Below are 14,671 nucleotides of genomic sequence, written 5' to 3'. Positions count from 1 at the left end.
ACTGGTGAGCAAAACCAGCCCCCACAGCCATCCGTGCTGTTGTGAGCTCTGCTGGGGATCACCGCCCTGCGCGTTGCCACTTGGCCACATATCTTGGGGTACTGGGTTTAGACCTGCCCCAGGTTTTATTAGTGCCCGTGTGTTAATGGTGGGGCTGGTGGCTGCTGGGAGAGTGGGAGATATAGGGCTGGGTTTGGGGCTGGGAGTGTCAGAGAGGCATGTGTCCATGCTGAGCGCCATGGGGATGGATGGACAGATGGGCAGGGCAGTGTGGGGATGGATGGATGGATGGATGGATGGATGGATGGATGGGCAGGGCAGGGTGGGGATGACAGATGGATGGATGAACAGGGCAGCATGGGGATGGACAGACAGATAGACAGGGTAGTGTGGGGATGGACGGATGGACGGGCAGGGCAGTGTGGGGATGGATGGATGGATGGGCAGGGCAGTGTGGGGAGGGAGGGAGGGAGGGAGGGAGGGAGGGATGGATGGACGGGCAGGCCAGCATGGGGATGGACAGAGGGACGAGCATGGGTGTTGGTGGGCGGCTGGCCGGCCAGGGCAGTGTGTGGACGGCTGCCTGACTGATGGTGCGTGAGCGCACGGAGTGCTGGAGAGGCCGGACGGTCCCAGGCAGCCCCGCGGCGGCCGGTCCCGGGGGATGCCAGTGCCCGCGGGGTGGGTCCGGTGCCGCGGCGCCGCCCGGCGGCGGGCGCGGGGAGCGCGGTGCCGCCCCGGAACCCTCCTGCCCGGAACGCTGCTCCGCGGGCGCGGGGCGCGGCGGAGGGTCCCGCGCGGGGAGGGGGAGGCGGAAGCGGGGCGTCCGGCCCCGCCCCTTCCGGCTCTGGCGGCGGCATGGGCAAGAAGCGGAGCGCAGGCCTGGGCCGCTGCCTGCAGCGGCAGCGCGGCCTGGAGCGCCGCGGCGCCGCCTCATGGGTAAGGCGGCGGGGCGGGAGGCCGGGGAGTCCTAGGGAGGCCCGGGAGTCCCCAGGCTAACGGCGGCGTCTTGTCCCGGCAGCTGCACGCCAGCGAGGTTGGCGGAGAGCGCGGCCCGGAGCTGCGGTCGGCGGCCGAGCAGAGCCCGCTGGAGGAGTTCCTGGCCACGGCCGAGCTGGCTGGCACCCGCTTCGTGGCCGGTGAGGGGCCGAGCCGGGTCCTGCGCTGCGGCTGGGCCTGGGGAGGGGCCCGGTGCCGGCCGGGGAGGGAGGAATCCCGGGGCTGGGGAGGGCGTCCCGGGGCTGAGGACCGGGGCGGAGACCAGTTCTGGGATGGGGGAGAGGGATAGGGGCTGCCGATGGGGTTGGTCAGGTGGGGAAGCAGGGGAGAGGGGATGGGGTCCTGAGCTAGGGCTGGGGGGTCTGCAGGGATGGAGTGGGGTGGCAGAGGCCAGCAGGGCTGGTGACAGCAGGGAGAGAGACTGCTGGCTTTAGAGGACTATCTCGGCTCTCCTGCAGAGCGTTTGAACATTCAGATCGTGTCAGCCCAGAGCCGCACTGGCCTTCTCACAGCCCAGGAGGCGCAGCACGTCCAGCAGCTGCATGAGGAGAACCGGCAGTTCCTGCGCATCCCACGGAGGTGAGTCCTGCAGAGCCAGGCCTGGATCCCCCTCTGACAAGGAGGCTCAGCCTGTCAGTGGCTGCAAGCCTGGGGACAGCTGTCTGCTTTGTCAGTACTCTGTTTTTGGGGAAGCCACTACCTGGCCTGCACAACCTAGCTGTAACCTGTGGCACAGGTGCCTGTCTGCCATGTGGGTGCTACCAGCCCCAGCCTGTCGGTCCTGATTGTGTGGGTTTCCTGGTCAAAGCCTGGCACTGCTGGAGCTGATGTATCCAGGCAACTTAGTAAGCCTTTCCAGAGCTCTGTGCATGGTGGACAAAGAGATGAATCTACCATCTTAAATGCACTGCAAGTTTTAGATTGAAAAATCAGCTTTGTGAGATCTAGTGTGCATAGGATAGTGTCCTCCCAGCCAGTGGAGTTTAGAAGGAACAAGGAAAAAAGGTGTACTTAAAGCTACTGAAAACAGGCGCACGCATGTCTGAACTATAACCATCTCAGTGTAGCTGAATATGTGGTGCCTGTGTTCTCTGTGGATGTTTATTGCTGTAATGTAACTGGTCTGACTGCTACTTGTGACCACTCACTCCAAAATGTGCTTGTTACAGGCCACATTGGGATAGGAAAACCAGTGCAGAGGACTTGAAGCAAGCTGAGAGGGAGAGCTTTCTTGAATGGAGGCGACAGCTTGCCCAGTGAGTATGCCACTTGTCTGGGTAAGTAGCTGGTGGCATCTGGAGATACAGGAAGCAGTGGGTTGTATTTGTCTTTGCTGGACCTATAAAAGTAATGTCTTGTCAGTGGCTCCCTGTACTTGTTCTGGGAGGCTGGACAGCCCAGCCACAGTCCAGACATGTTTTTGTGGTGAGCTCTGCACAGCTGTCTTGTATTTTTGTACTGATTACGGTTAAAATTCTTCAGGACAGAGTGTGATGTTCTGTTCTTGCCTGTTAAGTGAAGAAGTGGTGAATGTGTCCTCTGAGAGCAACAGTGCTGCTCTGAATAGAATGCAGTGCTGTCAACCTGTGTACAGCAGCTTGTCCTGGTCCTGCACTGCATCTGCTGGCCTGGAGAGTTAGGTGGTATCTGCTCACACCATATGAACCCACGCTTGCCCTGAGCAAAGTCCCTCAGGTGCTGGTAACAGTGAATCAAAGGTTGTATAGAGCCATGTCAGGTACCATCCCCAAATTCATTAGGTTTTCCAGGTGGTACTTGTTTGAGTAATAACTGCTGGCATTTGGGATAATTTCCTTGGTTTATGATTGTGGCTCTGAAATTTCACAGGTAGACTTCTGACGAGTTTTTGCTCTTTCTGTCACTTACCAGTTCTTCTCCATTGGCATGGTCAGGAGCCATTGTGTCACTGCTGAACATGTACCACTGACACCAGTTTACCTGGACACAAAACTGGCAGAAATAGTACCTGCTATATAAGTCTGGTTTGATAGCTGTCTCTGAAACTAAAGCCTCCTGGATCTGAGGAAGAACTGGTGGTGTGCTTGTTGCCTGAAATGGGTCAAATATGACATCTTTTCTCTATTTTGCCTTAGTCTTGAAGAAGAAAAAAAGTTAATTCTAACCCCATTTGAACGAAACTTGGAATTTTGGCGTCAGCTTTGGAGAGTCATTGAAAGAAGGTAAAGAATATCACTGTCTGATTTTTAAAAGTAATGTTTAATGTGTTTTACTGAATTGAAGCCTTTGAGTGTCTGAGCACAGGAAAACCAGTTACAGTTAATGATGTTTTATTATCAGCACTGAAATGATTTGGTTTTGAAGTGATCAAAATGTGATGTGGAGAAGGGCAGCTGCTTAGTGGCACGCGCTAGCTCTCAGCACTGCGATTCTGCAGGTGGTTTGCTTTGGGCCTCTGATTCTTCAGCTGCTGCTGTTCTTGTCCTCTTCCAATAACTGTGTGTGGGAGGCCTCTTTTGAGAATGTGTCTTTGAGGTCTTTTGTCAAGTTTAACCCCTTTCGCTCTTTCTCAGCCACACAGCTGCAGCCTGACATTCAGGGGCAGGAGGCAAGGGAGAATAACTAAATAATGTTGGGAAAGAGTGAGCCTCTTGGTCCTTGGCCTTTTGCCATGCAGAGAAATTGCAGCAGTGCACAAAAGACAACAGCTTGTCATATCACAGAAGTAGCTTTGTTTGCTTTGCTGAACTGTAATACAATAGGAGGGCTATCTGCTACGTTAATCTAACTGGGGCATTTAATTTCCCTAGTAATTAAGTTTGAGATCATCTCATCTGATTTTGCTAAAATTGAAAAATACTTCACCAGTGAGGTCATGGTGAGCTGATCCTTTCACAGGAGTGGCTTTGTACTGGGTGCTGCTGGGTCTTTGGCCGGGGGAGAGCTGGGTTGGGGGCGTCCACTATAGAGTATCGTGATGTGCAGTGTAAGTGTATTGTGTTTTGAGGTGGCTGGAATGTGTTATTAATGCCTTTCTGCTCTTGTTGGAACTTTTTATTTCATGTAGAGTGAGGATGCTGTATCAGAATCGAACAGGAGAGTCGACCAGTCCCTTACTTTGCCAGATAATTTGATCTGTTGTCAGGCTTTTCTTGTGTTTGCTTCAAACTATCTCCCAGCGGTGTGATTCAGTAACTTCTCTGTATCCCATCCTAGTACCATGGTGTCAGCTTTCTCTCATATTGATCTTTGAATTGCTGTAACTGTTCAGTACCTCTTTGTACCCATGCGGCTTATTGAACAAGTCCCTTGGGGGTTTTATTGATTTTTTTTTTTTATTATTTTTTATTTTTTTATTTTTTTAAATATGTAACCAACTGCCTAGTGAGGCTTGAAATTCTTCCATTCAACCTATGGTGTTCTGAAGCTGTCCTGAGTTAACAGAAATCCCTGTCAAACAAATAGAATCAATATCCGGCAACCAGTATTTTAAATTACCACCCCAGAGAAGTTCTAGTGAAAGAAGGTGTAGTTAAATTTTCCCCCTCCTTTTGAAGAAAGGAACATGAGTGCCTCTGGTATCTGAAGTCAGTGCATTTAGTTTGTGTGTAGAATTGATGAGTCTTGCTCGCATATGTGGTGGCAACCTGGTGTCTGGATTTGGAAGACATTTCCTAGCACACATGCAAGGCATTGCTTGCATGGGGGAACAACATGTTTTACTGGAGTCTAATTCTTTCACTGTTCTATGCTTTGTGACAAGAAGAGCACAGAATAAATTTTGAAAATGCCTGATGGCAAACGCTGGGTATCTAAGTCATTTGTGGGAGACTTTGTATGTCTTGGTCCATGCAAAGGGGACAACAGTGTTCCAGAATATCGCGCTATGTAGGAAAATCATCTCTGCTTCCTCTTTGTAGCCATTCTGCCTCAGTTTAGAGATGAGAATAGACAGAAATAAAGTTATGTTATCACAGTTTTTAGTAGCATTCTAAAGGATAGAGTACCACTACTCTTGTTCTTGCCTGCTGAGAATTTCTGAAGGGTAGGCAGGTTGACAAAATTTGCATGCTTGTTTTTCCCCTTGCCAGCTGTACAGGAGAACTAGCCAAGCAAGGCAGAAATACTGTACAGCAATACTGGCTTGTAGCATACGCGTGGCTCTGTTGGGGTATGTGGGATGCTGAGATGCTTTGTTAATTCAGTAAAGGTACTTAGTAGGACAATACAGTTAAAACCATTAAAATTCCAAGCAAAACCCAAAAGCAAGAAATGTACTGTGCCTTGCTTTCTTTGTGGCAAGATAAGAAAGAGTACTTTATGGGGCTTTCTTTTATTTTTGCAGTGATATTGTAGTCCAGATAGTAGATGCTAGAAACCCCCTCCTGTTCAGATGCCAAGATCTGGTAAGTAAACCACTTTCTTGAATGTTATCTTCATTTTATTTCTTAGAGTTTGTGATTTATTTTTTAACACTCGGCTACCTTGAAGCTGTTCTGCTGTTGTATATAACTGGATGTCTTATTTATGCAAGTATTCTGGCATCAACTTATTTTTCTTCAACTTTTTGGTTTTTATATTGCACACAGTGTTGTGGATTTAGAGGCAGTTCTACAGACGTTATATTGCAGTTGTTATATTGCTCATCATTACCCACTAGAAGTGTCCACACTTAAAGGAATTTTTCTGTTTAAAAGCATAGTGGAATAAAAATGGGTGAGGATTACTGCACTGAAGTGGAGGATCAAGAATTATTGAAGTGACAGCTTTGTAATGATAGACTAGGGAACATTGTGCCTCAATAAGATATGAAATTGCTCAAATAGTTAATCTTAGGAGTTCCTGCTGTGAGGTGCTGATTAATATCTTGTCATAGCTCTAAGCAGACAAGGTGTTTGCACACATGGCCAGAAACAACCTGTATTGCAGTAGTTGCATGCTCCAATTTGTTCTTGTAGCTGTCTGCTAAACACCAGTTCCATCTAGCCCAGGGGATGGTAAAGTCATGTGGAGTTGGATGGAGTAACTTGCCTTGCTGGTCTTATATCTCCTTGGGGGGAGGAGGAGTCTAAACCAGAGTACCAAGTGATCCTTCTCTTGTTTTCTTCAGGAAAGTTATGTTAAGGAAGTCAGCAATGACAAGGAGAACATGATCCTGATAAACAAAGCCGATTTGCTGAGTGAGGAGCAGCGGGCTGTTTGGGCACAGTTCTTTGAGAAAGAAGGTGTTAAGGTGGTGTTCTGGTCAGCTCTGGCGGAGTGCTCTCGGCTATCTGGAGAAGCAAAGGTACCGTAGACAACCAGTTCCAACTGGGTATGTGCTGGCTGCCTCGGATAACTTGCTCTGCAGTTATGCTTGTGATACACCTGAGCACCTTTCTAGGAAAGGCACAGGCCTTTTCTCAGGGAAGGATTATTCTAAGGACCTGTGTAGCTGTAAAACAGTGTTTTAATGATTGATTTGGAAACAAAAGTGAGGAGAGTAAAACGGTGAACAAAGTGGTACACCCTTCAGGCACTCTTTGTGGTGCTCACAATTTCTCTTCCAAGGTTAGTGACTTGATAAATAATATTGAACTGGAATGTAAATCTGTTCCTTGAGGCTGCTGATTAATAGCTACAGAAACAGCCCTTGTAGATCTGTTTGCAAACTTTGAACTTGTTGAAAGAATTGGAGTCCTTTCCAAGAGGGATGCTGTGAGGGATGTGGTCATCTGTACAGAGGATCTTTCTCTCTCACTCTTCCTGGTGGAACAAACTCTGCTGCTGACTCAAGTTTAACATGTTATCGGTAAATCCCACTTTCAGGTTTTACTGGGTTCGTCTGCTACAGCCATGGCTATTCAGCTATGGAATATCCCACATCTCTTTCAAAAATACCTAGTCTGTTCAGCTGGTTCACAGTTCTTAGATAAAATGTTTTTACAAATTCATTTAAAAGTGAGACTAAAGGTGTTATGTCTGTTTTCTTTTTTGGAAAGTTCAAGGTACTGTTGTTATGAAAAGGTCTTTCTTACATTCATTCCTATTACTAGGAACACTTGATAACTTAAAAAAAAAAAATTCCTGAGCGCTGCTGATGGTGTGTGTAAGGATGCTGTGGGTGTGTTCATGTTCACAGTTGTGATTCTGGAGAGAAACCTCTAACGATTTCACAATGAAGCTAACGGCCCCTCTTGGAATGCTTTTGTTGTTCTCTTAAAACTGGCTAGTTGTTTCTACATTGTACTTAAGACCCCTAAAAAAACCTATGTGATGTAAGGAGTGAATTATCATTCATCGGGATCTAGCTAATAAAAAGATAGGTGACTGCTGCAGCAACTGCAGTCAGCAGCAAGACTTACTGTTGTTGTCTTTACATTTCACCTATCAAATAACTGTTCACGCAGGAGCTAGACACTGAAGATGTAGAAGAGGATCTGAGTCATTCTGAGGATGAAAGCTTCGGTCAAGAAGAAGATGACACAGCACAAGATAGCGCAGAAAGCACATCCACAGGCAGCGCTTTGCAAACTGTAAACCAGGTTCTGGTTACTGATGATGACAGCAGTGATGAATATGAAGACTGTGAAGATGATGAAGAGGAGGCCTGGCAAACCTGTTCTGAAGATGAAGGTGGGGACAAAGTAAGTGCTACTGCCCCAGAGAGGATGGAGAGCAGGACTGATGGTACTGCAGTGCAGCATGTAGTGCAGGAGCAGAACAGGAACGTCAGGAACTTCAGCCACCTGGTACAGAGAAATGAGCTGCTGGAGATATTCAAAACCATGCACAAAGGACCAAGGGTGAAGGATGGAGAAGTAAATGTTGGTCTGGTGAGTTAGACTTTGTGCTTAAATAGAACTTGCTTAATCTAAATTTTAATTCTATATGTCTTCCATGGGAGAAGTTCATCCTGTAGCCTGGCTTCCTACAAGGGTAAAGAAAAAACTAGCAAGCACAAATCATTAGCATTTTGTGTGAAGATTAATTCTGAAGTTCCTGGAGTTCCGCTTTCCCCACTGCTTGCCTTAATTTTTATATTTTTTTTTAGCACATTTTATTAAAGTACTTCTGTTTCAGAGCTCTGTCAGTCTTCTGGCACTGCCCTGCCTGATATCAGTTACCATTCCACTTCTTTGTCATCTAGGTGGGTTACCCTAATGTTGGCAAAAGTTCAACCATCAACACCATCCTTGGAAATAAGAAGGTGTCAGTGTCTGCTACACCAGGGCGTACAAAGCACTTTCAGGTATTGCTAACAAAGAGCATTGCTCTCTTTATTATCCCCCCCCGCCCCCCCAGTGGAAGAGCGCTTCATTATGACCTAGTTGCAACCATGTGGACTCGCTAAGAACTCTTGTGTGCCAACCTGTACTCTGCCCAGCAGAGCAGGTTGGAGAGGGGTGGGCTTGATGTATATGATTTTGGAACTTTGGTTCTTCCTTCTGAACTCTTGCTGCAGTTTGAGAGTTACTCATGAGAACTGCTGTGCAATGGGAGGTATTTTCCATGTCCCAATTTTATTTAAGTAGCTTGGCCCTTCTTTTTTCAACACCAGGCATGAGGAGAGAACCTCTGAAAAGTGAGTGCTCCTCTGAATAGCTTACGGTCAAGCTTTCAAACAGTCCTTCTTGTCCACAGTCATTGCTGTGAACAAGTCCAGTTATGCTGCTGTTCTCATAGTGATCGAGCTCTTGATTCTGAGGTAGTAACTCCAATGCTATAACGAGCATTGTGGGATTTGTACTTGTGCAATCTCCTACCTGTTTCAAAAGGTCCAACCCAGTTAAAGGTTTCTGGAGTGCTTTCTTCTCTCCCATCAGATTGGAGAGCTGAAGATCTTGCTGCCCCCATCTGGACACCTTATTTATGAACCTTGGAAGTGCTGCTGTCTTCCACATCAGATTTCCTTAATTCATTGGCAGGGGCCAGAAGGGCACATGTCTGTGTTAGTAGAATTTCTGCTTATTCCTGTTTGCATCCTTGTTTTATCTGTGCATTTGGTTTAGTTTTTTTGGTTCCTTTTTCCTCCATGGACACTGACTTGCCTTGGTGAACTCATCAATTATTTGTTATGTAGACCCTGTATGTGGAACCTGGCCTGTGCCTCTGTGATTGCCCTGGTCTGGTGATGCCATCTTTCATCTCTACCAAGGCAGAAATGATTTGTTCTGGAATTCTGCCTATAGACCAGATGAGGGACCATGTCCCACCCATTTCTCTAATATCCTTTGCATGGGGTTTGTGAGAGTGTCTGTAAGTGTTGGATCTGGAGTATGCAATGTAGCATGTTCCTGCCTTGCTAGGGGCACGTGTGCTCATGTGTTGAGGGAGGTGGGGACGCACACTGGATAAACCAGCCTTGCTGTGTTGGTCTTTCCCCATCTCATTTCAAGGTGATCTTGTTCTCAGACTTGCATCATTTTTCTGGTTTGTGACAAAATCCAAAGTCATTCTTAATGCGTGCTTTTGGAGTGACTAGGGCAAGATTACTTGTGTAGCTGAAAATCACCAGGTGGTTTCCTTCACTAGCTTATGTTTGCCAGCATATCCCACGAAACATTTTGGAAGCAACCTATGGAATAAATATCATAAGGCCAAGGGAAGATGAGGATCCAGATCGAAAGCCAACAGCTGAAGAGCTGCTAACAGCATATGGATGTGAGTGATGATCCCTTTGACACCTGTTGCCTAGACTGTGTGCATGGTTCTGAATGCAGCCTTAGGGGAACTTCTTAAAGTTAGGCCAGACTCAGGTTTGTCATGCATTGAACCTCCCCGTTAGGGCTTGCCCTGCCCTCAGGAAGGGCCTTTGTTAACAGCCAATCTCACGTGTGTGTTGCAGTGGTGCTTTGCCAGTTTCATCCGACAGATGTAGTGATTGTGCTAAGGATGTTCGTGAAATGCCCTGCCAGTCTGTGTAGTGTGGTGCTCTCATCCTTTTAGGTACCTCCCATCAATGGTGTCTTGAATTAGATTTTTGAAGAATGCAGTGAAGGATTATCTCCCATGTCTCTGATGCAGTTAATTTTCTCTGGCCTTAAAACAAAACTGAAAAAACATCAAGTTTTGTGGTGGTAGGGAGATGTCAGCTCTCATAATTCCTTGCAGGTTAGGATGCTTCTGCAGCCCCCCTATGGTCAGCAGTGTTCCCCTTTCCTTCCTGCTTTCCACAACTGAAACCTCTTTCTGAGGGATTTTTTTTTTTCTTTTTTTTTTTTTTTTTTGAGAGAGGATGCAAATGTGCAGTTAGGCAGCAGGGAAGAATGTGTTAATGCTCTTGTTGTACTGACGCAGAATATACTTTGGATTTGTCTTCCAGATATGAGAGGCTTTATGACAGCTCATGGACAGCCAGACCAGCCAAGATCAGCTCGATATGTGTTAAAAGATTATGTCAGTGTAAGTGCTTCCCACATCTGGGTTTTCTTTCCTGCTAGGGGGTGAATTGAAGGTTTCACTGGAGCAGGAAGGAGGACAATAAAATGAATTCTATTTCTCTGGATAAAATCAGCGTATGTTAAAATACTCTTTAAATCGAGCTATTTTTATGTTTTCAAGAAATAAATGAAGTTTCTCCTGCTGCTTACTCTTAAAAAGATGGTTGCTTGAAAATAAGGTGCTAGCTAAATAAATTATCGTATCTCTAAAACATGCAGCAGATATTCAGGAAACAAACCCGTTTTGTATAGTTGGATCGGTATTTCGCGCTAAGGACTGCAGTTATGAGCGTGGTAATGCTGCGTGCTTCTACAGCACCTCTCCGCAACTTATTGTTGAATATTTCTTAACAGGATCCTCCAGTACTCCTGAGAGTTTTGCACTGTATTGTTTGCAGCTGGAAATGGTACTTTAAAGTCAAGCCAGTTGTTGCCTGGGAGGAGAAATCGGGTGTACTGATAGTTATTCTGCCAGTGTGAGCCCCTGAGCTTCCAGAGCCCTCTTTAGCTTTGGAGTTGTTTTCTTTCCTCTCTGGGTCTCTCTGAGTTGTAAAAACTGTATCCCATTGCTTTCGCAGGGGAAGCTGTTATATTGCCATCCACCTCCTGGCATTGACCCAAATGATTTTCAGCACCAGCATCAAAGATGCCCAGAGAGCAGAAGCCTGCAGGCCAGTGGACAGGTGAAGCTTGAGAAGAATACCAAAGCAAAACAAATTGAAAATGTGGTGGACAAAACGTTTTTCCACCAGGTAAGTTTTGGAGGAGATCTATTCTAGGAGTTTTTACAGCAGGACTGGTGTGTCATAGTTACTGGAAAAAATAGCTTTAAGGATGGAGGGGTGCTGGGTTGAGTTAATGGTGTTAGATACTATTGGCATCTGCATATAATTTCTACCCAAGAACGCTCTGTTCTTTTTATTATCTCCTGAATCACTGGGAATGTCCTAGGTAACTGAAAGATAGCTAATGAGGTACACGTAGTTGATTTTTTTTTTTTTTTTTTTAAAAGGTCAGCAGGGTGACCCTCATCATTATGGGCCTAACATCACTCTTGAGCAAACAAGAGAGTGACTGGGAAGACAGACAAGGAAGGAGGGTGGTGTGACTCAACTGACTAGGAATATGATATTGGACTAACAGGTCCTTCAAACTAACTTTCCTTTCTTGAGATGATGTATTTAGGGGTCACAATAAGCTTTTTTTTTTTTTTAAGATAATTGATTTAGTACTAATGGTTGTTTTGATGCAGAACCTGAAATCAGATGAAAAGAACACAAACTGATCTAAAATCTAATAGAGAAATCTCAAAATTAAGTGGAAAATGGGAATTTTTCTTAACTTGTATGCTTCTTATTATGTCCCACAGGGATCTGTTTTGCCCCTAGACTACTGAAAAAAATTATTAATGACTCAATAAAATGTCAGATCCATAATTAATTAAGTCTGCACACCTGACAAGGATCAGAACAAGGCATTTAACAATGAAGAGGATGGGTCATAGATAGCATGATCCATTCTGCTTGGTTAGCTGGATATGAACAGTACTTGTTTCAGCACAGCTAAAGATAATCATGCATTTTGAAAACAAGAACTTGGGCTCTTTTCAAAAAACAGTGAGCTGTTTTGGAAAACGACGACCTGAAAAGAATTTTTGGGATTACCAGACTCTTCCTCTGGCTGCTCAAAGTGCTGGCACGAGCTGTGAGCCCCAGCAGTGCTACCCACGCTCCAGACTTGAGCAAGTTATTTTAGTCTCTGGCTTTCACAGACGCCAGATTTATTTGCAAAGACAATTTGTTGTGTGCAAAGCAGCGACTGTGAGAATCGATCCTAGCGCCGTAGCTCATGTCTGTCGGAGCTCAGTGTCTCGTCAGTGTACCGCCTCCGCTTGCAGCGGCAGACCTGGCGCGGCGAGGCATGGCTGCAGACGGAACTGGAGCATGCTGGCAGGCTTTGGCTCAGCTGGGTGCCGTGACCTTTTCTGTAGCTCTGGAGCTAGGGGCTGAGCAGGTCTTGGTGGGTTTGGGCTTGCCTGTGTCTGGTTTTATTAGCATATGATATTTGCTTGTCGCTAAATATCTTCTCAACGGTCACTGGTGATTATGTCTCCTCTTCCAGGAGAACGTTCGTGCCCTGATGAAAGGGGTCCGGGCTGCAATGGGATACCGGCCCAGCAGCGGGCTTGTACCTGTGACTACACCCAATACTGGGAATGTGGTAGGAAAGCCTTGGAAAAAACACGGAAACAGGAACAAGAAGGAGAAAATTCGCAGGATCACTAAGCACCTGGAGGCTTAGCTCTGGCACCGGTATCTGGCGTTTCCAGGGCAGGACCTGCACTATCCTGCAGGCCTGAACTGAGGGGGGGAAAAAAAGGATGAGTGGGCATCACTAGCGCACGTGGGAGCTCCGTGCTATGGATTGGCCTGTTCAAGGGATAAGAGCGGGCTCTGATAGTTGGAGCTCATCCTCTCGGAGAACAAGAGGGACCTGGCCATTTGTGTTATCTGGAAGCCAGCCCAGGCACTTGACTGCTGCTGAAACATCCTTTCAATGGGAGCAGATGGAGCCATGCAGGAATGTTTGGGTTTTTTTGTTGTGTTTTTTTTTTTTTCCTTCCATAAAGGATGTATTTTATATTTGTTGGGATCAAAGCAAGCCCTGTAAAACTGACTAAAATCTTTAAACAGTTGAATCTCAATGAGTCGTGTTTGTTACATTTTGAGACACTACTGCCTATCCCCCTCCCTTTTTTTTTTTTTTAAAGCTTGTTTGTTGATTTGACAGAACACTTCAGTGTGTTGAAAAATGAGGTAAAAGGATCTTAAATGCCGTCTTCCTTCCTTGCTATACCAGCCCTATTCTGTAGAATCTGTACTGAAACCACTCCTTACTCCTTTTCTTCCCAGCTTAAGGAGAGCAGAGCACAGCACACCGTGCAAGGAAAATGCTGCTTTGATGTCCTTCACGCTGAGCTGGTACCAGTTGTTTTCCTGTGTGACCTCCCATTGGTATTTTAAAACATTAGCTCCCTGTGAGTGGCCACAAATCTGGTGCTAATTTGTCCTTAAATATATTTGAGATTTTACTTCCTATATGGTGTCATGTTTTATCTCACTGACCTAGTTGCGGAAGTGTCATAATAGCAGTTTTTAATGTGTACATTAGTATTTGATGCTAGAAAGACTGTACTTACTTGGGGTCAGACTTAAGTGAAATTTACTCCTTGGTCACCCTGCTGAGAAAATGTTTGTGTGCTTGGGTCAGTGCTCTTCATTGCTAATGTAGCACTGGGAGTAATGATAGGACTGGAAAGGCTTGGAAAGACAAATTGTGCTTTGTTTTTAGGTGGTGAAGCAGAGTAACAGAAGACGCTGGTCTCTGATACTAAAAAAGGAATTGCTGTCTTGTAATTTTGTACTTTCCGGGCCTTAAGTGCCGATGGAGAGATGAAAGCAACTGCTGAGCAAAGCCATGACAGATGTGGGGCGTGCAACCACGCTGGTTTTGGCTTTGTGACCCTTTGTCTGCTTGTCCTGTACAGCCAATTTGCACTGAGTATGCAGAGGGTCCCCGACAGCAGAGCTCTTGCCTTGGCTCCTGTTTCCCTTGGAGTCCCTGCTCTCAAGGTCTTAATTACATCACTGGAGGGAAGATAATTCCCTGCCACCTGTACAACTAAAGTATAATTACACTGAATGAACATGATCAATGGTACTTTAAGTCAGCGTCCCATAGCAGAAAGTAGATTCTCAGGAGAGACTGTAATCTGGTTTTCTTGGAGGAGACTATTTTTGCCTTTGTTTCTTGAAGGGGCTGTGCCCTAACCAAATCTGTCTCTGATCAGGTTTCCCCACCCTCTTTGGAGGGATCATTTCCGCTTTTGGTCCCTTAGAATACTTTAGGGACCTGTTTGCTCAGAAACACCCATTTCTTTTTGTCCTGTCTTGTGTGAAGCTATTATCTGTCAAATTACCTGTCAAATTGAAGTTGGGGGTGTACTTTATTGAAGTTTTAAAATATTTTTTCTATTCTACTTACCCGCTTTCAAAGCATTTTGAATTCTTAGTTCTTGTTGCGTGTACCTGAGTTTGCTTTTGCATTCTCAGCCCTTTCCTGCCAGCTGGGTCTCTGTGAGCCTCTTTGCTGGACAGGCTGTGTCCTGGTGTAGACCCTTCCAAACCTAGTGAATAACAGCAGTCGCCAGGGGCTGAGGTTTGGGACAACTCTGCTTGTTGCTCGCAGAAACCTTTCGCTACAAGACCTGC

General features: G+C 46.1%; 1 protein-coding gene across 1 annotated transcript; it reads left to right on the top strand.

Annotated features, from left to right (window-relative positions):
• Window positions 1-858: 858 nt before the first annotated feature.
• On the top strand, window positions 859-13,498 carry LSG1 (large 60S subunit nuclear export GTPase 1; the record flags this gene model as incomplete). The annotated part of the gene is made up of 14 exons (XM_082487307.1): window positions 859-939; window positions 1,022-1,139; window positions 1,458-1,578; window positions 2,169-2,255; window positions 3,114-3,200; window positions 5,324-5,384; window positions 6,089-6,265; window positions 7,368-7,793; window positions 8,108-8,209; window positions 9,041-9,184; window positions 9,498-9,621; window positions 10,283-10,362; window positions 10,979-11,152; window positions 12,522-13,498. 14 exons carry the CDS (start codon window positions 859-861, stop codon window positions 12,699-12,701), a joined length of 1,962 nt encoding a protein of 653 aa, XP_082343433.1. The 3' UTR covers window positions 12,702-13,498.
• Window positions 13,499-14,671: the final 1,173 nt, after the last annotated feature.

The sequence above is a fragment of the Vanellus vanellus genome, assembly GCF_965231255.1.
Source record: "Vanellus vanellus genome assembly, chromosome: 8".
In the NCBI taxonomy this organism is placed as follows: domain Eukaryota; kingdom Metazoa; phylum Chordata; class Aves; order Charadriiformes; family Charadriidae; genus Vanellus; species Vanellus vanellus.
The sequence above is the reverse complement of the archived record's forward strand: the minus strand, read 5'-3'. Positions and strand labels throughout refer to the sequence as shown.